This window comes from Lissotriton helveticus, chromosome 8 (genome assembly GCF_964261635.1).
Source record: "Lissotriton helveticus chromosome 8, aLisHel1.1, whole genome shotgun sequence".
Classification (NCBI taxonomy): domain Eukaryota; kingdom Metazoa; phylum Chordata; class Amphibia; order Caudata; family Salamandridae; genus Lissotriton; species Lissotriton helveticus.
Genome location: NC_136069.1, coordinates 948850647 through 948873983, shown reverse-complemented (window position 1 = coordinate 948873983; position 23337 = coordinate 948850647). Strand labels below are relative to the sequence as shown.

The window sequence follows — 23337 nt, the reverse complement described above, 5'->3', positions numbered from 1 at the left end:
GCTTTGGTCCCGAATCTTGCACCCCCTATAAATACCCTTAATCCTTTTGGGATTGGCATAGTTCAGGTCCCAACGCAGCCAGGTTATGGTCAAGCCTCCGGCTCAGGAGGCGCATCTGGAGGTTTTCGAACCCCGCCGCAGTTACATCGAGTGACAATGAGAGATTTCGCAATGGCGCAGACACCTAAAGGTGCCGCAGCAGAACAGCTCAGACAACAGCTTACAGATTGTAGATACGACACTGTGCCTGGTACGTCAGGACCCATGTTGTTAGCGTCCTTACGCTTAAGACGAGTTACAGATTATCTGATAATGTTACCAGAAATGCCAGAACATCTAGACAAAATGTATCACTTTATTAGAACAGGAGAAGGACCCGAGAGTGTTGGTGACGCCATGTCACGTCAGAAAATTGAGAACAAAGGTTTAATTATGCGATTTCTGGTAAATTGTCTGATAAGAGAACAAGATCAGGCAGGATTTCCACAAAGTGAGATGGATAAATTGAACAGATGGAGTCAGAACATGGCTGAGGGTAAACATGATAGAGAGAAAAGTATACATGCTATGGTTAGAAAGGTCCGTAAAGAAATCATAGATATACATGCTCGTCGAGAAACTGAGGAGCCACTCGAATCAGACGATCTAGCCTCCTCCCAGGAGGAGGATGAATCAGAGAAAACAGTAGAAACATCGCAGCAAATAAGTCAAGACACGATAGCCTATGTAGGTAAGGGTAGATCCTTTGATAAAACGTTACGCCCAGAAAGCAAGCGACTTTTTCACTCTGCTATGTCAAATCCGAAAACGCCTGAACATCTATTTCAGGCTGCCGATAAGGTACTTCAACATCGGATGGGGTACCATGTACTCAATTCTATGGATGAACAAGAATTAGCCAGGTCAGCAGTGCAATGGGCTGACAATTCTAGTAAGTATAATGATGACACAGTAGCACAAACCTTTTTGAATCTGTCCCCAGACGAACAGCGACTGGCTGGTATGTACATGATACAACACCTTCTTTTATTGTATAAATGCCAACGTTCTGACCCAGGTCCCTTATCTGATGTACTAATAGAACTACTCATGAATAAATGGAGAGGTCTAGGTACCGATCTAATTAAAGTAATTCTAGAACAGCGACACAGATATTGTGCTTTCTTGAACCCACAGTTTGTTTCAACCCCACCCCCAGAAAGGAAAATGTTTTACTTCGACCGACAGAATCCCTTACGAGAAGTACATCCAGTCCAGAATGCCGATGACACCCTTAGACGTGTTTTCGTGTACACACCGTTATCTAAAATGGAATTATTAGAAATGAAGAAGATAGTACCTAGTCATGATAAAGATCCAGCAGGTTTTCACCGTGAAATAAAAGACATGTTACTTATGGGAGACTATACCTATCCCGACATTATGAAAATATTGAAAGTATTACTGCCTGCCGGTATTTACGAGAAACTCAAAGAAAAAGACTGGGAGGTGGGAGAGCAAAAGATTGATTGGGCTGCATTAGAGAATGAAGAAACGGCTCGAACCCCAGGTCTAGGGCTTGGGGACAAAACTAAAGCATTACCAGGATTGTTAGTACAGGTTCTGCCAAGATTATTGTCAACTAAAAAGGAAGACTGGGGTGCAATCTCAGCCTGCAAACAGAAACCCGATGAAGACACTAGTGATTTTTATTCTAGGTTTGAGAAATGTTTTAATATTAATAGTGGCCTGAAACCAAGTAGTGAGTCATACCCACATCTTTTTGTAATGAAACTAGTTGAGAATTCCTTGCCTCAAGTTAAGAATCGTGTATTAAAAGTCGAGAGCACATGGCAAGCAAACACGCCTTCCCAGATGTTACAAATGTTACAGTACCACCAGAACAGAGTCAGGGAAGAACATGATCATGAACAAAGACGTATGAAAGACACAAAAATGAAAATGTTAGTTGCTCAGTCAGTTCCAGCTGACAGTCAGAAAAACGGCATGACACAGTCCAATAAGTCAGCAGTTCCCGTTAAAGGGACATGCAACTACTGCAAACAGCCAGGCCATTATATAAATGAATGCACTGTTTTAAAATACAATATAGCAACAGGCAAAACTAAGGAGAGACCGCGTCCTCCTAGACAGGATCAGGTCCACCAACGCGTACCCCAGAATGTACAGCCTATGCATGCTCCACAACAGACAGTACAGACCATAGCGGTACCCCAGCCACAGCCAATTGCCTCAACACAACACGCAACTCAGCAGATGTACCAGTATGCACAAACTGACTATCCCGAGTATCAGCGATACACATGAAACAGCCTAGAGAGGGAAGTTGGCTTGCCTCTCATTGAGATTCCTGTAGATCAAGAGGGTCCTTATGTACATAGTCAGGTATTAGGGAAAGATAGAAAGTTTTTGATTGATACAGGGGCAAGCAGAACAACGATAAGTCACGACGAGGTTCCAGGGGCACCCCTCTCAGGCTCACAGAATGTTTCCCTTGGTTTTTCAGGAAAACCTATTATTAATGAAGTATCAAAACCAGTTCCTCTAGCAATTGGTCCGTTATCACAAACTACAGACTTATTGCTTACGAAATCATGTCCAGAAAACTTGTTAGGTATCAAGACACTGAAGGCTCTAGGAACAGTCATATGTTGTTCTCCGGAAGGAGTTAGATTATTTTTACGTGACTTTAAAGGTCACTATGTGTTGAGAGATATTGATCCCAGGTTACAGAATGTTCCTGCACAGTTATGGGCACAAAGCCCAACTGATGTAGGTTGTATGCACATTACACCATATCGAGTTACACTCGAGCCAGGAGTTGTCTTACCCCGAATTCGACAATACAAGTTACCACCAGATGCTGTAGTGGCTTTACTGAAAATCATTGACGAACTCATTGCCCAAGGAGTGGTTGTAGAGACCGACTCCAATATCTGTAATTCCCCTATCATTCCGATTCTTAAACGCACTGATCCAAGTGCACCACCAGTTTATCGATTAGTGATCGATTTGCGCGAATTGAATAAATGCATTGTGCCACAGTATCCTGTGGTCCCAGACATATCGTCTTTATTGACTGCAATTGATTCTGAAGCCACGTTCTTTACTGTAATTGATCTGAAGAACGCCTTCTTTAGTGTCCCCATTAATCCGGATAGCCAATACCTTTTCGGATTCTGTTTAAATGGTCGAAGCTTTAAATTCGCACGCGCACCTCAAGGATTCACAGAAAGCCCCAGCATCTATAGCCAAGCATTGAAAAGACAGCTCGACAGTATCCACATGCCTGACAATACTGCCCTACTCCAGTACGTCGATGATCTGTTGATCACCGCTCGAAGTGAACACGAATGTGAACATGCCTCACTGACAGTCTTACATTTTCTGGCTGACAAGGGACACAAGGTGTCCCCTTCGAAGTTGCAATTCTGTGTTGCACTTTCAGTGAATTACCCCCGCATGAATTGGCATACAGACTTGCGCTGCGCAACAATACATTCATTAGTATGTTACAACATTCCCATCAGACCAGCAATGCTACCAATTGTTGGATATGTGGCCGACTCCCCCCCTATCAGAAATACAAGGGAGTTCTGCCCCTCTTTCCATACCCGTTCACACACAATGGTCCCTGTGGTGCATGGTTTAGTTTAATAAATTCCTTAGATTCTGATTCCGTAGTTTACCAAGGCAATTGGGTATGGGGAAATCTGAACACTGTTCTGCACAAAGTATGTTTCCCTGACAAGGAGGGTCTTCCCAAAAGGACAGGGACCGATCTAGAAAACGAAGTATATGGATTAGGTAATTTTACACTTAACCTCATGATTCTGAATGTCGAGTCCGAAACCAAGACAGACTTACCCTCTATGTCAGTATTACCTGTTAAAGGTGAATTATGTGTCAGAAAGAATGGTTCAGTACACCTAGGTCATAGCGAATGTACCACTGTAGTCAAATTCAGTGATAAAGGCAAGTCTACATTCAAAGCTTCCCGTCATTCCTATTTTGTTTGTGGCCATACAGCATACATACGTTTACCCCTAGATTGGGATGGTACTTGTTACATTGCATTCCTTCTGCCACCTGTTTTTCTAGCCCCACCTGACTATCATAGGAACTCCCACCTAGTACATACTAGACACAAGAGAGAACTCCCGATTGTCGATTATACTGAAACGGCATGGGAGCAATATACAGATTTCAATAAAGGTTTCTTTCCCTACTTAGGTACTGTCTCGAATAGTAAACTGATACGTAGATTGACCAGAACCCTTGAAGCAGTAGTGAATGAAACTACTTCCGCCCTAGGCAATTTAACAGAGGAACAGTCTGCTATGAGACTTGTTGTCCTTCAAAATCGTCTTGTTCTTGACGTCATCTTGGCCGATAGGGGCGGAGCTTGTAGAGTCATCGGATCGAGTTGCTGTATTTTCATTCCACAAAACGCACCTTCAGTATATAAAGCCATTACCCGTCTTCACAAAATTGCTAGTCAGATACACCAGAATCCAGGCACCTGGACTTGGTCCGGTTGGTTCTGGAGCGTGTTATCCACTTGGGGATGGAAAGTCCTATCCTTCCTAGGGATAGCCCTTCTCATAGTATTCAGTTGTTGCCTATGTCTACAATGTGGGCCGACGATATGCGGTTTGTGCGCCACATCATGTATTCCCCATTCAAGTTCAAATTCAAATTCCCGTCAGAAAAAGGAAGAGCAAATGATGTTATATGAACACATAGATGGATTAATGAAGATTGATATATCATGAAGGGTCCGTAGGGGACAAGGAGGGAATGAGGTAATATGAATTTTTATGCTCAATTGTGTCCCCTACTACGTACCCCAACGGCTCCATGTATGTGCCTAAAGCGCATGTAAGTTCCCTCCATAACCCGCTATGAAGACGCAAATACATTTGCGTCCAACGTTAACATGTCCTCTTTCTAATCCGCCATGAATGGATCGATAATTCAGTTCCTAAGTGTGCCGTGCCACCGTCTTTACATGGTGCACTTTCATGTTTTCATGGCTCTGACGAAGGCCCTGATTTCTGCCATCGAGCCTTTTTCCTGACTTCTGCCTCTGAAAACTGCAGCGAGGACCTGCATCTGCATCCCTGAACTTTGACTTACTCTCTACGCGGCAAGTGGTGCCCGGCTCTGCTTGACTGCCTGCCAAAACTGTATTCAGCCTTCAAGTTATCTGCTCCGCTCCTCGAAAATACATTCCTGTCTAGTAGTTTAGGTAAACATCCCCCCAGCTGCAGAGTAAAGGGCCCGGCTTTTCTATCTCCATGTACGTAATTCATAGCTCCTGTTGCCATGGTAGGCCCATAGCCCTCGCATTACACGTAGACACACATGCACGCATTAGCAGTCAGTATAGAATAGCCTCTGCCCGAGAGACCTTTTCTTTAGATAATACCGTTCTCCAAACACAAAATACCAGATATGATTTAGGAACAAGTTGATCTGACCCACCAGACTTCTGTCTCTAATCCTAGCGTTAAATGTCAAGTCCCCTTCACCCTCCAGTTCCACGTCAGTCACACGTCATGCTGCTGCGCGCGCATCTCTGCCATATATTTCTGCTGACACTGCAGGATTCTTCTAGGGATCCACCCACTTCTATGACTGAAATGCTGAAATATTTCTTCTTCTATGTGACGTTTCTGGCACCCACCTCCGTGTACACCCTTGTGCACGCCTTCTGATTACATATTGTTACGCACATGTTTCTTATCTTGTTTCTTTCAGCCGTTACGCCTTCTGAACCCATCACCACTGTAATGATATTATATATACTGCGTACTGTTAATAAATCATTGTACATGTCCATGATTCCCTTCCTGAACCCTCGTGGTGATGGATCATGCTACCTGGTTCGAACCAATTCCATTTTATGGAATAAAACCCCTTAAAACCCAGACGCCACGGACTCTGTGTCTCTTATTTTGATTGAGCTATTTTATTGAACTTTACCACATAGAAATTAGATATCAGGTAATTTAATTTACCACAGTCGAATGGGCCTGAAAACTCGTACTAGGAGGATTTGGAGGCAGATGCTGTAGGGGCAGATGTGGACTGACCCTGCCGCTGTCCACCGGCACCGCCACGGTGGTTACGACGTCCGCAACCGCGTTAAGGTTGGTTCTGCAGCCTGTGGCTAGCTGGACGTGTGGGGGCACCCCTTCCTTGGCCACGAAAGGGACGAAAGGTGGAAGTTTGCTGGCGTTAGCCGAGGCCCAAGGACTTGACCGTAGCCCTGGAGTCCTTGAAATGCTCCAACACACTGTCCGCCTTGTCGCCAAAGAGGCGACGGCCATCAAAGGGCATGTCCATAAGGGTGGCTTGGACATCCCCGAAAAGTTGGCGGACCTCAGCCAGGTGTGGCGGCCAACCGCCATCGTAGTTGCAATCGCCCTACCCAGCAAGTCCGTGGTATCAAGTCCACATCGTATTGAATAGCGTGCTGCATCCCGTCCCTCCGCTAGGGCTTGGGTAAGCTTTTGCCTGGACCTCCACCGGGCACTGCGGCAGCACTTCCGCAACCGTATCCCACAGAGAGTGGGTGTAACGGCCCAAAAGGCATGCGGTGTTGACAGACCTTAATCCCAAACTCAGGGAGGCGAACAGCTTTTTACCAAACTGGTCATACCTTTTGGATTCCTGATCCAGAGGAGCTGTCGGGAATGCGGTCTGGGATGTAGCGGCCTGGATCACTAGGCTCTCGGGGTGGGATGAACGGACAGGAAGCTAGGGTCACCCGGGGCCGGGCGATGGCGTTGGGCCACGATCCGATCTACATGGATGCCTGTAAAGGGCTTGGACCAAGTGCCCACCAGAACGTTAGTGAGGGCTTCATTAATCGGCAGGAGAGGCTCCGAGGAGCTTGCCTGCGGTTTGAGCACCTCAGTGAGGAGGTTAGTCCTCACGGCCGTGACAGGGAGCTCAAGAGCCAAGGCCTCGGCTGCCCTAGTCAACACCACGCTGTAAGTTGCCCCCTCCTCGTAGCCACGGTTGGAGGGGAGACAAATCCAGTGTCTGGCCTCCCCCAACTCATCTGCCCAATCCTGGCTCAACTGGCACTGCAGTGCCAGAGGGTCCTCAGACCCCTCCCAGTTCTCCTCGTCATCCATCTCCTGATAGTCAGGGAAAAATGATGGAGCTGGGTCGTGAGTGAAGGGCTCACCGATCGGCATCGAAGACGGTGCCGGGCGACGCCGGTCTGACACCGGTCTGATGCTGGTTCCAGACCGGGGCTGGAACCGGGGACGACGTCGCGCGGAGATGGCGTCGGGGGCGACACCCTTGGTGACGGCGCCAGCGGAGGGGTCGTAAGGTCGACTGGCGTCGTCACGGATCGAGGCCTGGATCCTGAGAAGCCCCGAGGCAATAAAGGCACCGGCGGTGGGGGTCGGTCACCAACATCAGTCGGTGACAGTCCTCACAGGGCTTAAACCCGGGCATCCCTACCGGCACCGCGAGTCGAAGGTCGACTCGAGAATCGATACAAAAAAGATTTTAAAAAAATAGTAAAAAAATGACTAGGAGTACTGCTCTTCCCGGATCTGCGCTTGCTGTGCGGAAAAAAGAAGAACTGACGTCAGTGCGCGAGGGTGGCGTCTAAGTACTCCAACGACATCATCCCGGCTATCACAACGCCGACAACGGACGCAGAGCCGCAGACGACACCTACTTTACGGATCCAGTCTGACGCCTGGGGATGTTCTAAGGTAAGGAATCTAACACTAACCTGTTTCTTTCAGATTAAGGAAACCAAGAAGCTATTCAGCTTGTGGAAGGTTGCTCCTGAAGTGCATAGAGGCACATCTGGGCAGCAGGACCATCTTTGCAAGTGCCATCCTACACATTATAGAAAGGGGGAGCACGCTCTACAACGTTATTGATACCCACAGGCCCGCATGACCCTCTTAACATTGAGCTGATAGGCTAGGGCTGCAATATCAGCCACCCAGATGTCCAAATAACTGAATGTTCTTCGTTCCCACAGGATCCCAGTGTCTGGCAATACAGTCAGAGAACCACCTTCCAAATTTGCACAGGGATAGAGCACTGGATTCGTCCTTAACCTAAGACCGACACCAGCGCAAAAGCTTCCAATTCCTGAAAGAGGGCATGGACAGACTCCTCAGGGCGGATCCGATATGCCAGAGTATTGTCCGCATACACAGAGAGAGCATACACCTACTCTCAGGGTTGTGTTATCAGAGAGTTATGGCCAGAGGCTTCATTGTTAAGGCAAAAACGCATTAGCAACAGGGAGCCCTGTCTTGTACCTATCTCTATGGTCCACTGTGGCGAGGACCTACTGCTTGAGCGGATATGTGATGTTGAATCCCTTCAAAAAGTTAGGGCCAAATCCCAATGAGGCAAAAACCTCAAACATATATTCCCACATGAGGCAGTCAAAGGCTTTCTCAATGTAGAGGGCAACCAGGGCACCGCCCCCCCAGACGGAGTGTCTCTTATGCACGTCACGACATGACATGACGCAGACACCATATGTTCACCATGGTGTTGCAACATGGGATAACCCACATTGGTCTTCATGAACAAGGGTCCGCACCTTAGGGAGGAGCCTTAGAGCTAACACTTTTGGGAGGACCTTCGGGTACACATTAGGTATTAAAAGGGGTCTACCACTGTCGGTAATCGGTCGGGTAGCATTGGTAAATATGGTAGTTTATCCTGCCATCTATATTACTTTATTAATCTACCTTTGCTCGGTTGTCTCCTTGTGGTCTTTAACGGGTTTTGGGACCATAACTATAATTACCTCACTCATGGTGACTAGTACAGCTGTAGCTCGGTAGGCCTCCAGGTAAAAGTCTAGAAACCTATCCGCTAATGGTGCAGCATAAATTTGATAAAATGCAGATGGATCTGTCCCCTCCCGGTGTCGTCTGTGTGGCTAAGTCGCGTATGGCGGCTAGCATTTCTTCCTGTGTAATTTCCACACCTAACCCTGTTCTATCCTCCTGCCTGATTGTTGGTATGGGAAGCTGCTCCAGAAAGATCCTCATTTGATTCCGAGCTGTTTCCTCTGGGCTCTTCTAGAGTCAGTTTAGGTAATCTGCTAGGACACAAGTAATACTGCTCTGTTTGATTGCTCTTAATTCCTCCGGATTGTTTAGGGAGAGATTCCAAGGGGAAGGGGTCTCTCTCTTTTAGAGCCAGACTAAGAGTAGCCCTGATTGTCCCCTCAGCTTCTTTAAGTACTCTTGAAGTGTATGTTTGTTAAGTGTGTCCCACAGTGTTGCTAATTTGGCACACATGTACTAAGAGGGTCTCTGTCTGGGTTCAATCGGCATTGTCCCGGGCCTGTAACTCCACCTGCAAAGACTTCCTTTGTGTTAGTTCTTACGTCAAATGTTTTCTAATACCATATGTCTTGGAAAGCCACCCTCATGTTTGTGGACCCCCATTTGTGTTCCAAATAGATCTCCAGGGCCGTTGTGATTCAGTCTCCAAGGGAGCATCTGGTCCCTTTACCCACTGCCCATATACATCTCTAGTCATGGTGAGTGGTCAGAGAGGAATCTGTTTAGGTATGTGGCGTTTTGTTTCCTGATACCAAAGTCTGTTGTCATTAGTATACGGCCCGGCCTCTATGTCTATTATGTGTCGCTGAATAGCAGGAGTATTGTGTATGTGTGGAGGTGTATGGCATGCCAGATATCGATGCATCCCAACTGCCCCATCACATCTGACAGCACTGTGGTTATACCTGGCTTCATAGGTAGCCTGGGCGGGCATCTGTGTATGCTCCCAATCCAGTATGCAGTTGAAGTCATCCCTCCAAATAAGAGGCAGGTCTACGTATGGAAGCAGTAGGTCCAGTAAAAGGTTTTAACGTCTGAATTGGGCGCATATCAGCTTATAAGGCACACCTCATGTCCATCTAGCATCCCACAGAGGAGCACAAATCTTCCCTCTGCATCAGCGTGTACATGTCTATGCTGAAATAGTACACTGGGGCCATCATATCGTAACTCCTCTCACATAAGGGGAATATGTTGGTGAAAATATCTGTCCGCTACATTTCTTTTTCATTTTGTTCTCTTCCTCATCAGTTAAGTGCATCTCCTGCAACATGACAGCTCAAATGCCACGTCTCTGGGGGTAAGTATGAACACTATAACTTTTAGTATAGGCATTGACGCCTCTGATGTTTCACATTGCTATATGTAGTGCCTTGGTGTAAGCACTACCCATAAGACTGGAGTAAACTCTGTGTGGCTAAACCACAGACCCTCCCGCTGTGATCAGTTTGGCAACCTGCTAGGGGTCCAGACCATTTTTTGAGTAATGTCAAAGCTCTATGCCGACATCCTGAGTACCCCCTCCCCAATGTGCACGATCCTCTCAACAACTCTTCCCACCCCCTCGGTAAACACCCTAAAAACTCAATCTTTATCCCTTATGTTCCTCAAATCACAGGATTGAGTTACAAATAAATGTTCCCTATAAGTGAAGTACAAGTATAAATGCACTCCCAATATGTAATCCACTAAGCTGGGGAAGGTCCAACAGTTTCCGCATCCCACTACACCACGCAGAATGCTAGCTGCGTTCATAGACACTGAGACACCACAGTGTCCCTATGTACTGTTTCCAGTCCTTGTGGCACCCAACAGGGCGGCCCACTCTAGACATTGCTTTTCGCCATGGCACTCAAGGCATTAGCAGTCTGCTTACGTCTCCTTAGAGCACACTAGGAGATAACGGTCTGGGGCAAGACACAAGCTGTATCCTTTTACGTGCATGATTTCCTCTTACACATTTGAGATGTAAATGCTGACTTGTCCTCTATAACTCCAGTATGAGCTGATTTTTTTAACCCTTTCCCGCCTTAAGGTGAACTGGGCCATATCCTGTATTTTCCTCCTACAACAGAGCTGCAAGCTTTCTCTCCAAGCACACCTCGACCCCAGACTGAAGTGGGAAATCCTCACATTTCGGTACCCAAGGATCAACATTTACTGCTTCCCTGTGGATTTACGTGACAGAAATGTAGGCAGGATGATGCGAGGGCTTTAGGCTCAGATTGCTTTTTGGTCTTCCCTACCACTCTCAGTGATAGGTTGGGTAGCATTGGTGAAGATGGGAGTTTTACCTTGCCTGCTACCTAACTTGATTAATCTGCCTCTGTTTTGCGCTCCATTTTTAGGCAATTGGACTCATCTCCGGTTACAATGATCTGGGGGAGGGGACAGTGCTGGCTAGCCCTCACCACATTGAAGCTCCAAGTGACCACAGAGTGATGGCCCTTCTGGATTTTGAAAGCTATTAGTTAGCTTCAAAGCTGCAATGGACGGTTCGCTGCCTCTCCAGGAGCTCTTTATACAAAATCGGGCTCACTACTAATGATTACAAAGAGGGCCTACTGCACAACCTCTTGTTCCTCACCAACTGCCCTGATCAGCATACTACGCAGCTGGGCTGCTTCGTAACGCTTTGATCTGCCTGCCCAGCACTAACAAGCTAACTGGTACATAAGCATCCAATGCGCCTGCCATTCCCCTATTAGGCCTTCCTACTAAAACAGACTGGTTGCTACCAGGGCAACGGCGCCTCTGGCAAACCAAAGGACTAATGACGACTGGTGATCTATTTGTTAACAGCAAGATGATGGAATTCCAGACTCTCATAGCGGATTAAAACCTTCTACTCGGGCAGTTTTTCACATACGAATGCATTAAGCAAGCATTTCACATACTCTTCCGTGCTCATCATATATAGCACGACCCATACACGAAGTATAGCAGACACTCTATACAGCTTGCATGTGGAGTAAGTTGCTCAAATAGTTTTACAGGGCACTCCTACATAAAGAAATTAGCTCCAGACCTTAGCTACAGACCTTCACTCAGAACCTATAAACAATGAGTATGCAGTTCCTATAATGTCACAAAGGGAGGAACCCTATTGTAAATAAAGGTCGGAGGAGTTTAATAAATCAGAAGCAAGAGCCTTCACGCACCCATTTTGGTTTCATGCTTCATCATCGGGCAGCTCCTCACTAGTAAGGCATTGCAACGTCCAACTGGCTGATCCAGGGGGCTCTTTGCGGGAGATCTTTTAAAGACGTTATTAGTTGTGATGTGTCATGTATGAGAGTGCTCAGAGTGTAAATTGGAGAAAATGTGAGCATTAAAATGACCAAGAGTTACTTGTACAAGTGACCTCATCTGAAGTGTGGTTCTTATCTTTAAAGTGTGTTCCCATCTTAGTAGATCCCTTAGTCCAATTCGGTATCAAAACAAGCTAACCAATAATGGTGGTGTCCGTGATAGAAGAACATAAGTGAACGATGTGTATATTGGATAGTCTGGGAATAAGAAAGGGTGGTGTGGGATACTGAATTACTAATAAAGGTGCAAAAACCCCATGTGCGTATTCCAATTTGTTGCAAGTACTGAGGCAAACCCCAGGCCTACCTTTCAGTTATCCACACAGTAATGAATGCCTAAAATAGATGACAATATCCATTTGTAACCAAATTCAAAATACTTCCAAATAATAACACGATAGCACCCAAAGGTAGAAAACATACCTTCTGACTGATCCAGGTCTTGATGATTTTGCTACATCTATATGTAATCACGGACACCACCATTATTGGTTAGCTTGGTTAAATACCGAATTGGACTAAGGGATCTTTCTGATGATCCATTCTCTATCTTACCCTCATTCTCTAATGTCCGCATGAAAAGATTGGCAGGGACTACCCGTGTAACTGGCATGGGTGAAAGTTATACAATATGTATTGTAACAATAATGCACAATTTTTTTTATTTTTTTTATTTAATGCGATTTTATATAGCGCAAACTTTACCCGAAGGTGTCAGAGCGCTTTACATAAGAACCAGTTGCAAAACATAAGGACTTAGGATTACATGCGTTACATAAAAGATACACACAGAAACAAATTGCAAATGTACAAGATGTAAAGTCACACAAAGAAGAGACTGGTGATTGTAGTTATTTCTATGTACATAGGAAAGGGATATGAATGGATATACTCTAAGCGTCACAGAGGAATGGTAGAGAGTACAAAGGTCTACTGCATATACTAGTGATTAGAGTTATCTCTATATACATAGGGAAGGGATATGAATGGATATACAAATCAAATCAAAATTTCTTTATTCGACTGTAGATAAAATCAGTCATAAAAGTACAGAGAAAAACATATATAAACAAATCATTAGTTGAAAAGATTCAATTTAAAACAATGGATCGCATAGTAGCCTATCACAGCTCATACAAATGTGAATATGAATGTTCAGTTTATCAGAGACTTATATACAAAAAATAATACGGGGCAGGTAGAGGTTAACCTTCCATACTTTTTCTAAATTTCAGGGCTGTTTTTAGAAAATTACATACATATAAAGTGCTTTCACAGTGCAGCATTTTAAGGTAAATTAGTGCAGGCCTTAATTGCACAAAAATCAGTTTTTTAAAAAGAGGTTTTAAAAACATTTTTCGCGGTAACGTATAGTAGGAGCATATAAATAAAAAGTGTGCCAGATCTTGCGGAGACTTGTTGTCGCAGCCGCAAGCTGGCAACACTTGTCCCCTATGAGCTCCACTGGGCACGGCTAGCAACAGGTGGAATAAATCAAAACGAAATCTGGTCAATAAAAAGCACTCATATCTGGAAATGGCCCAGGATAAATATGGTTCTATTTGAATACATGATTTAATTAAAACATGACTCATCACACTACCCTTCTTCAATTCGGCCTCTTCCCTAGCCAACTGTCGAGTCATTAAAAAAGTGACCTTTACAGATGTTACATCGCGCTTTGATACTAACTGTAGTGTTAAGAAGAGATCCATCCTACCCAGATCTTGAAGACAATTTCGAATATATTTTATCCAGGGTATCTTGAATTTCCCATCCCAGTCGAGTGCTTCAGATAAAATGTTTTGGGTAAAAGGTATTTCATTGTTCATCCAACAATTTAGCCAGCACAAGAGGGGGTTTACCGCAATTTTGTCCTCTAAATAGGGTATGCCCAGTTCCTCGTGAGTGGAGAAGTTAGCCGTGCTCTTCGGTAGACATAAAATTTGTTTTAAAAAGTTGTTTTCAATGGTTGCAAGATCGGCCACTGATAAGAAGCCCCAAAGGTCACTCCCATAGCAGGCTACTGATATACTTTTGGCTTGGTATAGTTTCATCAGTGCAACCACTGGGGTGTTACCCATTTTACGAGCAAAGTCAGTTATTGCAGCATTGGTCCTTATTAGATCTCCTCTCTTTTTCTTTAATGCGGGTCCCCATGTAAGTTTACTGTCAAACAATACACCAAGATATGAGAAGGTTGATGTAGTAGGTATTTTTTCCCCGTTAACAAAAAATGGGTAGGATCCTACCTTCATGACGTATGACTTGGCATTGTTGATACACAGGCCACGTGAGTTCATAAAGTGAAAGAAGGAATCTAATAAAGTTTGGAGGCCAAGTGCCGTTCTGGAAATAAGGACGGCGTCGTCAGCGTAGAGCAGGACAGGGACGCCCCTTTTCCTTATGCATGGGTAATCCGTATTTGTTTTTAAAAGATGCTCCTCTAAATCGTTAATATATAGATTAAAAAGAAAAGGCGCTAAAATACAGCCCTGTCTAACCCCCCGATTTATTTTGAAGTCTCTGGTTACTTTTAAGTCTTTAGTGTACCGCACATTTGCTTGTGTGTCACTGTGGAGGTCGGCCAGAAAGTTGATTAGATTTTTTTCAACCCCCATTTTCAGCAAGACGTCCCAAAGTTTACATCTGTCAACGCAGTCGAAGGCCGAAGAAAGGTCCATAAAGGCCATATTTAGTGTGCCATTTCTGGCCAAAGTGTATTTGCCGCTAATTAAATACAGATTCAGGCATTGGGTTATTGTGGAGTGCCCTGGCCTGAAGCCGTATTGTACCGGAGACATAACTTTGTTATTTTTGGCCCATACGGACAGCCTGTTTAGGATAATCCCACCAACAACCTTGGCGACTGAGTTGATCAGGGAGATTGGCCTGTAGCAGGCTGCATTGCTTCTGTCTCCTTTCTTGTACACGGGTACGATGGTTGAAGATCCCCAAGACTTTGGTGCCCCGGTAGCGGCTCCGGCATTAACAACCGCCGTAAGGATTGGGGCCCAAAAGGAGACGTCGGATTTAAATAGATCTGGGGGAAGGCCATCTGGGCCCGGAGCCTTGTTACTAGTTAGACAACGGATCCCCCTTTCCACTTCCTTGTCTGTAAACATCAGCAGAGCTTCTTCGGGAAATTTGGGAGCTTGTGTTGGCTGAGTGTCATTGCTCTTAAAAATTAGGCTAAAATGGGAGATCCACTCGTTTTCAGGAATGCCAGTTCCGATGCTAGCAGCATTAGGGTCGTCGAACATCGGTTTGTTAATTATGCTCCAAAACTTGGAGCTGTTGCCCAGAATTGATGGATCAAGTAGGGATTCCCAGATGTTCGCCTTTATGGCCTTTTTACGGGATGCCAAAGCAGATTTATAATCAGAGCGCAAGATTTTAATTAATGTGGGATCCCTTGGTTTAGTCTTAAGAGCCGTTTTAAGTTGTCGACAAGCTCTTGAGCAGGTGCGATCAAACCATCTTGGCTGTTGGTTGTTTAGTCCCTTTGATGGTACAGAGAGTAATTGATCAACTCTTCGGGTCAACACAGCAAAAGCAGATAGTATGAGGTCCGGAGGTGTGGTATTAGAGGTGCAGAGGGTGAGTTCTTGTGCACAACTCATTTTAACGGATTCAAGTAGGGCATCACTATTTATCGAAGTCCACTTTAAACGACGGTTACCATTAATTAGTTTTAGGGCACCCGGGTCTTTACGATTTTTGTGGAGTTCAAAGAGACCGTTTTTAACTTCCACTGAAATCGGGTTATGATCGCTGTAAATACTTTCGTGGATGGTAAAATGTATGGCTGAGTTTGCCATATCAACAGAGAGGAGTATATGGTCTATAAAGGATCCTTGCTCTGAGCCTTTATAAGTTGGGACTTCAAAAATAAAGGTGTCCTCTTTCATGGACATTGCAATTCTCAAATCCAGACCATCTATTAGATTGTTCATATTAGAGCCTCGAGGACAGTGCGCAAAGTGAAGACCTGACCTATTACCACATCCCAAAGAGCCCAAAGTTGACAATGTCGACTGTCCACAGATATGCGCATTAAAGTCGCCAACAATTATTTTGTTCCTTGGTAGATTTGCCAAGTTGTCGTAGATGTACTCGTAGAGTTTGGTAATATTACATTCACCTAATGGCGTTACGGAATTATAAAAGTTAACCAGAGTTAATGTTTTATTGCCCTTTCTAAGCTCCAGAATCTGAATGTTCCTGTTGTTCGATTGCTTGTTTTTTGTCTGTAACACCAGGGAGAGGCTAATAAAAATGGCCAGACCCCCCTTCGCCCTTCCACTAGGTGACGGAGATGCAGGGACAAAGAAGCTTTGGAACCCCTCAATAGAAACGTTATTATCGGTGAGCCAAGTTTCCTGAAAGCACAGTATGGAATAGTGTCTGATAAAAGCTATCCACGTGTGGTCATTGGCTTTTGCAGCCAAACCTGCAATATTCCACGATAAAATTTTAATGGAATTAGGGTCATTATGGGCATTCCCTGGCTCTACGGATGTATATAGAGGTGAATGCAGGATTAAATTAAAATGACTTTCGGTATCTCTCTGGGAGTTTCTGTCACTATCTGGATGACTGGGACATGTGTTATTGGGGGGAGGGCATGGATCAGCAGTGGGAGAGGCGTGTGAACCTTGTAAAGAAAAACTATCAGGATTAAATGTTAACAACTCTATATTGGAGATGTCTAGTTCTACGCTAGGAGTGGCATAGGTGCTCACAGGGTTATCAGATTTTACTAAATTAAGAGGCACAACAGAGTTTAACTGAGCAGTTAAAGATCTGGTAGACAGGACGGGTGGCAGTCAAACCACCTCGTCCAGGTAATCATAGGGATACAGGGCATCATATCTATTTGAGATTGGGATCTCGTATAAATTATGAGCCGAGTACGATTTTGATATATCTTGTTTGTATGAGTAATGAACAGGTTCTGGGTTTTCATACATTGGATGTGGTGGATAGTTATAAATTCTACCTTCCCGGGAATGGGCGTATCGTTGCGCTTCTAAATCCAGAGTTATCCCCTGATTGAGAGCTAAGGTTGGAGCCCATGTTTGGGAATGAGTTTGAAGCGCCGGGGGCCCCTCGTAGTCGTAAGGGCGTTTGGGGTTATGCCTATGACCATCAGGGTTACGTGGATAGAAGTAGCTTAATCCCATTGTACGGATCAGACTATTTGTGGAGGAGCTCCTCCAGTTGGCGATAAATTTAACAGCTCCTCTATCTTTAAAGCTGATCACGATACAGTCTCCCTCAGTTGATTTGTATCTTGTTCCCACCCAATCTACTCTCCTCACATGAGAGATAGTCCCTATTATGTGGGGGGGAGTGGTCTGTGGGTGGTTAGCCATTGCATAACCTTGTTCTTTAGTTCCGCAAAGGTTTCCCTCCTGGTTTCAGTTAACTTGGGTACCCCAATCATAACTATTGTATGGGCGTTAGACTCTGGTGGAAGATTTATGTGTGTGGTCGTTCTTGTCATCCTGGGTCTAGGTTGATTTGTCCCTAGTGCATTATTGGAGGTATTCCTGGTTGGAATAATGGGATGCCTAGGTGTTTCCTTATTAACTATAGCTATGTCCGAGGGGAAACCCTCCGCAGCCCATTCACTGTCATCAGCGTCCTCGGGAAAGGGAATGATCTGCATGTTGTTTATAGGTGTAAGTACTGACTGAACTAGAATAGGTTCTACTTGTTGAGTTAAGGGAAAATTGGTTGTAATTGGCGGGCCCTGTTTCTGTGTTGTGTCCTGTTTAACAGTACTAGCCACTGAGTTATTGATATTGGTATTTATAGTTTTCGAGTTGCTAGCATTGAGGGATGTGCTAGCTGGCACAAAGATAGAGGTTGTATTAGGAGCGTTGAGCATTTTGAGAATATTAGATGAAACTTCATTCTGTGCTCTTTCAAATTTCCCTAGGGCCTTCTCTAAGTTAACTATCCGATTATTAATAGGATGTAAAAGGGATTTGATCAATGTTTCAATTTCAGACAGGGATGGCAATTTCATTGATGATATTTGGTCTATAAGTCCTGTATGCTCGTTGACATGAACGCTCTCTGAGTTGGTGTTATGATTACGAGACAGAGCCGGGTCTAGAGAAGAAGTAAGGAGGGGCCCTATTAGAGTGTTATTAGTAGTGTTCCCCTGTTTAAGTTTATGCCACATGTCTTTAATTGAACGTTTTGGTTTGCCAGCAGGATAATGGATTTTTTTCATAGGATATTTGGCCTTGCGTTTTCTCTTAACGCACTTCTTGTGACTTGATTGATCAAGCATAGGCATCGGAGCGGTTTGAGTGGCGGATGCATGACTCTCTATTAGCTGAATGTCAGAGCCTGGAGAAGATATATGCAAGCGATTTGTGTTGTTATCACAGTTAGTTAGAATTGAAGGGCTACTCTCATTTGCAAACGTTGTAGGACACGTGATTAGGGATTTTGATGTTGTATCCTTCATGTGCGAATTTGGTAAGTCTGTAAAAGATTGCATCAATAGGGATTCTTGAGAGTTTGAACTATCGACCATGTTACATGTGTTATTAGTAGTATGTAAAGATAAGTTTGGAAAGCACATGTCTGGCGTCAAAGAGAGACGTCTCTCTGAGTCCTGGATAGCGTCTGCCACTACACTGATAGTTTTTTGTAGCATTATATCAATGGCAGTTATAGTTGGCAGTGGAGTACTCACGCTTTTCAATCGCGATGTGGATCTTGTAGCCATTGGGGTTTTCAGCGATTTCGTCATCCTCTGTAAAAGAGTATAAATCCTCCCAGCGTGTCTGGAACGCGTTTGATGCCTTATGCCAGAGTATCTTCAGTGCAGTTGTCAGGGGAAAGGCCCGTCCGGCCACCTTCGGTCCCCTGAGGGCCACAGAGGGCCCGCCCTTTGCCCAGGCTTAGCCCCGGGCGCTCCCGCGCGCTCCCGCGACGCGGGGGTGTCTCCGCCTTTATGCGCCGGCTGGCGCGCTTGTCTCGGCGTGTTGCGCCGCAAAGCCTGCTGGGTTTTGTAGTTTTGTAGTTTTTAGATGCCCCCCTCCGCCCGTCGGCCGCTTCTCTCGGTCAGTTGCGGCGGCGGGAGGGGGACACTGCAGGCAGGCTCCGAGGGTCAGTGTTTTGAATCCGCTATTCCCTTTACCACACTTGGGCTCTTGGCAAATTCGTTCTGCTGCGTGTCATGGATATACTCTAAGAGTCACAGGAATGGTAGAGAGTACATAGGTCTACTGCATATACTAGTGATTAGAGTTATCTCTATATACATAGGGAAGGGATATGAATGGATATACTCTAAGAGTCACATAGGAATGGTAGAGAGTACAAAGGTCTACTGCATATACTAGTGATTAGAGTTATCTCCATTTACAGAAAAGCAGAGTTCCATTAAGTGGGGTCGGAGGGGGGATGCAGTCACAGCACCAAGGGAGGGACAGAGAAGGGAAGGAAAGTGAGACAAATGAGAGTGGGAAGCAGATAGTAATGAGTAAGACAGCGAGGAGTGGGTCAGAGGCAACAGGAGAGACAATAAAAAGGTTGCTAGGACAGAGGGGGAGGTCAGAAATCGCTAAAATGGCAGAGGAGAAAGGTAGAAGAAGAAGCGAGTCATAAAAGAAAATGGCTGGGAGCACAAAGGTCCAAGTCCGAGAGTCCAGGAAGAGGGCTGCCATAGCCAGCAAGTCCAGGGGAGGGGGGGGGGAGAAAGGCAGTCCGCAAGTCACAGCCTCTTCGTCTATGAGGAGCTGGGGCAGAGGACTTCAATCCGGAGGCATGGTGGGTTGTTGTCGTCAGGTGGGCACCTCACATTAAGGCACTGCAGATGTCAGGTAGATCGTGCTAGAAGTGTGACAGCAGTGTGGTAGTCTCCTCGCTGACACCATGTTTTTTACGGATCTCGTGGCGCTCCTTGCCACTCTTACCTCGCACATCTCGCTAGCTTATTCCTCAGCCGCCGCCAGAGTCAGGCTGGCCGGTACAAAGCCGGGGCTTGTTGGGGCATGGTGTGACGCTGGGGTGCAGGCGAGGGGGAGAAGCAGAGCACTCCGCACAAGTCACCGCCAAGGATCCTTGAAGAGGGCTCACCCCCGCGGGCATGAGACACAGAGAGAGCTTGCGGCGTCGCTTAAAGCTACTCCGCCGCCATTTTAGGGTCAGGCGAGCCGATCGCGAGGTGAGCTTTATTTCAGTATTTCACATATGAGAGGCACCCACCTTAGGGATGTGAGGCTTGCGTGTAGTAGAGGGTCGTTTCAGCCCAAAAAACAGTGTCCAACGTGAGAGGATCGTAGATCAATTAGTGCCGGGAGTTGGCGCCATTTTGAGGGACTGCAGTGGGCTCTGCAGCGATCCGCTTACATCGCGCTGCAAGTTAAACTTCGGCCCGTTCCAGAACGCGCTCCCTGCGTCCCCCGGAGCCCCATCTCTGAACAGTGTGCAGGCGCCCCAGCTGCTGGTCCTCCGTCTTGTGCCTGTTCCCGGGTCCCATGACTCTCACCCTCGTGCAGTCCGTCCACTGGCCCGTTCATGGCATGGTTCTAAACCCATCTAAACGTTTGCTACTCACACAATGTAACCTGGGCTTACACTGAGCTATTTATATATGTTTTCCAGCCCAGAGGAAGTCGCGGTGTCTTGTCCTGAATGACGAAACACGTGTTGGCTGGAGCCTGAACAAGAAAAAGATATTAAAAACATTCATGATGTTACTGTATTTGTCGTAAAATTTAAAGTCATTCACTTGTTAAAATCTGTATGCTGGTGTGCTAAGGCTTGAGACCAAATCTTCTGAATGTTATTAGAGTTGGGTGTGTAAGTGGCCAATAGCAGGCTCACAAGCCATCCCTTCAGAAACAGCTATGGTGTGGTATCCTCCACACATACCGGAGAGCCTACAACTGGAGGTCACACCTCCGTGATTTCCACTACCCATCTTCCAGGCACTCATCCAAATATGCTTTCTGTCCATAAGTTTGCAGATCATCATTCGTAGGTCTTCTACTTCCATAGTGATCTCACCCACTATTACTCCGTCTCCGGCGACTTCTTTTTCAACTTGAGTAGGCCTGTGCATTAAGGTTAACATCAACGGATATGGTATCCATTTTCTGCTCTAGCGTCTGCTTCAACTGGGCAATGGCGTCAGTATCTGCTCACTGGGCGTTTCATACGCTGGTGCAGGGTCTGGGACTCATCTCCTTTCTGAGAGTTGCGTGTGGGGCCTCCTGAAGGAACTGTCTCGGTCCATAACTGCGAAGAAAGGTAATTCATTTTGTGCCATGCCAAGATGTTTGTGGTTCTTAGGGGGAACTCCTGTGCCTGTTGTCCTGTTCTCCTTAGGTTATAGGGTCCTTTTCAACTGAGTCCTTCATGTATTGCTTCAAAATCGGAAGGACTAAGGGAGGCCAGGTCAATGACTCCAAAATCAGGTGCACGGGGGCCGGGCCCCAGGCCCCCTTCACATCTACAACATCCATTGCTGTAATTTTAAAGACTAGAGGCTCCTGCTCATCAGTATTGCACATGTTTAGGCTCAGATATGCTGGGACACAGTTCAGATCATATGCTCATGCTACTAGGAGACAACCAACTGGTACCTGTAGGTCGGCGAGGATGCAGCTCACAAGACCAGGCTCTCTATATCTCTCCAGCCATGATTTCTATGGAGATGCCTGCTTCCTGCCTCTGCGGGCCTTGATGTGGGAGGAACATGTAGGGGATGGGAGCAACCTTGTTGGCCGCCATGTATTATGCTGTGAAGTAGCGCTCCTCGCTAGTAGACACCAGGGCCACTCCCGCCCATCCACTAGACTGCGTATGCACCCTGGCCAACACCGGGCCCCATCCAATGTTCTTCAGTGTAGTCCCACCGCCATTTTCAGATCAGGCACTCACCTCAACTCAGTGAGGTCGACTCCGCCAACGCCTCTCAGCTCGTCCCCCTCGGGTGTCTGTCTGCTTCCCAGCCTGTTTTAGCTGGGCTGGGAGAGGTTTTCAGGCCTCAAGCATCCGTCCGTCTCCCAGCTCAATGTGCTCTTGCTGGGCCACCACCTTGTGGAATCCAGCCCAGCCGCAGGCCTGCACGTTCACTCGCATCAGCAAAAAAGCAAAAGCCCCCTCTATCACCAGGAGGGCTTTGTGAGTGTTACTTCATTATGGGGCATGTAGGCTGACCTTTATATCTGACAGAGAGCAAAGGATTCTGCAGGATTAGGAAGGGTGCCCGGAAGAGCATTCGCTTAGGATGTCTGCTCAGCCATCTTGTTTAGTCACGCTGAGGACAGTATTTAACATTACTCATCTAATGCATATAACACTAAATTGTCTGCAAGGTTTAATCACAATTTTAAGAAAAATATTAGTGTGACTGACTAATTTTAATTAAAAATTTGCCATTTGCCCACCCATAGAATAATATTCATCAGACAAAAAGACAGTGAGTCAATTGCACTGCAATTTCAAATATGTTCAAGAATTTAAGATAATTACATCTTACAAATCAGAACGTTTCCTTAAAATAGTATCTAAAAAAATCAGGCACTTAATAGTTACAAAGTGTTTAGGATTTAGAGCACATAATAAAAGATTTGATTTACCTTTAAATAAATGACAGCATCCGTTCCGACGCCCTCCATTGAATATAGTTTAAGATCGCCTTGGAAGTACCTGGCATACAGACGAGAGATGGGCAATCCATAGCCAAATCCAGCCTGAAAGCATAGGAACAAAAAAGTCAACACAGTAAAGGCATTTTTGTGGTACACCTATTTTATTTGTATTAATTAAAAATTAACTTTCAGGGACAGAATAGGAACAAAAAGCAGCCCTATTAGAAATATTCAAAGCAGCACCGCATTTGCATTTTTCCTCGACTTTGTTCCCTGCTCTACCCTGTTGCGCCTAACTATAAACCTGGGTAACCTAGAGAGAGTAATAGAGCAATCAGTGTGGGGCTTCAAATTGGCTTCCAATGGCTCCAACCCCACACCCTAGGGAAAATCCCAATAGCATAAATGGCTAATATTGCACTGATCATCATCAGTACAGCAGATATTTGGATTCTAATGGGTAGTAAGTGTGCACATAGATGTCTTACTTGTAGAAGCCATATAGATTCAAGGTATTAGCTGGACTGCATTATTCATCCTGTC

The 23337-nt window shown here is 45.6% G+C and overlaps 1 protein-coding gene across 1 annotated transcript in view; it reads right to left on the bottom strand.

Annotated features, from left to right (window-relative positions):
• The window catches only part of PDK3 (pyruvate dehydrogenase kinase 3), a 1374724-nt gene that overhangs the window by 23817 nt on the left and 1327570 nt on the right, over positions 1–23337 (bottom strand). Inside the window, exon 10 of the mRNA XM_078657800.1 lies at positions 22783–22896. Within this exon, the coding sequence (XP_078513926.1) occupies positions 22783–22896 (114 nt within the window). The remainder of the gene's footprint in view (positions 1–22782; positions 22897–23337) is intronic.